Below are 2,752 nucleotides of genomic sequence, written 5' to 3' on the forward strand. Positions count from 1 at the left end.
CGCGAGAAGAGAGCGTTCTAGAGACACAGTACTCACTACAGCTAATTAAATTACGTAAACCACATCTACCTCTCCCTCCAAACGACCTCCTCAGCGAGGCTGCAGGCAACAGAGAGAAAAGTGAAACAAGACTAACAATGGTTAAACGTGACCAGAAGTGGAGTGAAACCTGATTCACAACCAATGACTGTACGAACATGAAAACAGCATCACATTTCTTGGGAAAAACTGCAATGAAAGCCAACAGTGTAAAAGAAGAGATGAGGAGACACGAAAACAGCAGACCAAAACCTGCTCAATCATTCCTGCAGTAATAAACCAGATGTTTTTTGTATCCGCAAAACATAAGCTTATGTAATTTCATCTGCTGTTGATCTCACCCAAATCCTATTTTGTTTTGCAGTTCAAATGTCTGAAGATTCTTAAATCAATTTACATTTAATTGAAAAGCAAAGCAAAATGACTTAAGATATGAAGTCTTGTTTTATGAGAAATTGATCAAAATGAAGTGAGTTTGATTAAAAACAAGAACAAATATCTGCCGATGGGCTGAGAAAAATCAACTGAATTCAAAGAGAAAACAAGTTTTCATTCCCCACTGACAGACATTTGTTCTTGTTTTAAGCATAAGCTCACTTGTTCAGTTTATCACTTAAATTCTGTAAATATATATTGATTTAAGGATGTTCAACAAGACAAAAATACTGAAATTCTGCTGCTCAATTTAGATTCAGATGCAAAATCACAAGTGAACATCAATAAAGTGTATTTATCACGCGCCTTTCGGATCGAAGGTGCCTCAAATCGAGCATTATGCAGTGAGGACTGTTTGTGCTTCTGAGGTGGGTCCAGACTCGAGGGTTACCTGATCGCACCAGGCGCTCCAGCTTCTCCACGCTGGGGGACGGGCCTCTGGCGCGAGGGCTGCCCGGGTTCGAGCTCTCGGACCCCGCGTCTGTGCTGAACGAGTCGTCGTGGCTGGGCATGAGCAGCTCTTTGACGCATCTGTGGCAGACGCTGTGCTGGCAGGGCAGGATGAGCGGCTGTGTGAAGAGCTCCGCACAGATGGGGCAGATCAGCTCCCGCTCGATGCTCTTCATCGGCACCTGCGGAACACAAACCCGGGCTTCAGCGTCAGATGACGCGCGTTTGGGGAACTACTTCCATTGTTCACTTTCGCCTTTCTGTTTCAAGCGTGAGAAGTACGATTCACCAGCTGTTAAACTCTGTCACAAGGACGAACCTCTACAAGGCCTGTGTTTTATTTTAAAAGCATTTAAAAACATGTATATATTAAATAAATTCAAAACAACCGGTTCAACTTTCCGTCAGCAAACAACAGCGGTTTCATTCAGGAGGAGAACCGGATTCATGGACTTACTAGCAGCGAGCTTCGCCTGGACATCGCGAGCAGAATGAAGGACAAACTCCGCGTTTCGGATTCAACTTCGCAAATGAGAGATTCTCGCAGATCGAGGACGAATCGAACAACGTGACGCGCCGATAACGCGCGAGCTAGCCGAATGTGGGCGGAGTCATCGGCCGTCACTATAGCAACCCTGCAGCGAAACTATCGGGTATTTAAATAAGGGGCGGGGCCCGCGACAGAACGCCACATTATACATGATACGAATCATTATTTATATCCAAGCCGACGCTACATTCTTCACAGCACGCCCGACAAATAACCTCTTATGTTCACTGACAACATTATTATAAATGATGGAAAAAAGGTAAGGTGGAGCAGTGACGTCACATGAACGGGATCTTGACAACAGCACATCAGAGGCGGATGAATGAGCGATTATAAAGCACCAACATAATAGCACAATCATAATTAGTATTATTATATGTAATGATTCATCGTTCCGTCTCGTGCTGGCTGACAGCAGATCTGAACACCATCCTCAGATGAAGCTCACCTCGCCTCTCTCGATGCGCTCCACGATACTCGCGAACTCTGACATCTCCGAGTCCGACATCCTGAGGATGCTGTGGAGACGGAGACGATGATGATGCTGGTCTGATTATCTGTTTCCTCGTGTCGGCATCATCCGCGCGGGAACAGCTTCTGTCACGAACCGCTCGCGGAATTAAGAGGGAAATTTCATTCAACTCCAGGATGAACTCGAAGACGCGAGACTCCGCCCATTCGGCCGCTCGGTGGGCGTGGCCTCGCGGGACTGACAGCTCTTTTGTGTAGATCTGCCGTCTGATGAAACTTTCAGCAGGTCGCACAGATAAACAGATCAACTGAAACTAAAGGTCATTTGAGCACGTGTGTGTGTGTATGTGTGTGTGTGTGTGAAGACAGAATCATGTCGAAATGCTCATGAGAGCAGAAGCAGGACAAAATCAGCCCTGCTTTGTGTTTGTGTAGACATGCTGAAATATTGATGATGAATAAATACTGTACACAGGGTAAGGCCATGTAACCCAGCAAAGGCTGTATTTTGACCGTGTGTCATGCAGGATGATCCTTCAGGAGATTCAGATGATGCTGGAGGACAGCAGATCTGACAGCTCTTTTGTGTAGATCTGCCGTCTGATGAAACTTTCAGCAGGTCGCACAGATAAACAGATAAACAGATCAACTGAAACTAAAGGTCATTTGAGCACGTGTGTGTGTGTATGTGTGTGTGTGTGAAGACAGAATCATGTCGAAATGCTCATGAGAGCAGAAGCAGGACAAAATCAGCCCTGCTTTGTGTTTGTGTAGACATGCTGAAATATTGATGATGAATAAATACTG

At 45.3% G+C, this 2,752-nt stretch overlaps 1 protein-coding gene across 1 annotated transcript in view; it reads right to left on the reverse strand.

Moving 5' to 3' along the window:
* trim36 (tripartite motif containing 36) overlaps positions 1–2,085 on the reverse strand; it is a 15,279-nt gene extending 13,194 nt beyond the window's left edge. The window contains exons 1-2 of the mRNA XM_016538356.1: positions 1,923–2,085; positions 866–1,106 (exon numbers count right to left, since the gene is read on the reverse strand). Coding sequence (XP_016393842.1) covers positions 866–1,106; positions 1,923–1,982 — 301 coding nt within the window. The 5' untranslated portion in view covers positions 1,983–2,085. The remainder of the gene's footprint in view (positions 1–865; positions 1,107–1,922) is intronic.
* Between the last annotated feature and the right edge of the window lie 667 nt (positions 2,086–2,752).

The sequence above is a fragment of the Sinocyclocheilus rhinocerous genome, unplaced genomic scaffold (genome assembly GCF_001515625.1).
Source record: "Sinocyclocheilus rhinocerous isolate Xijiao unplaced genomic scaffold, SAMN03320098_v1.1 scaffold1931, whole genome shotgun sequence".
In the NCBI taxonomy this organism is placed as follows: Eukaryota; Metazoa; Chordata; class Actinopteri; order Cypriniformes; family Cyprinidae; genus Sinocyclocheilus; species Sinocyclocheilus rhinocerous.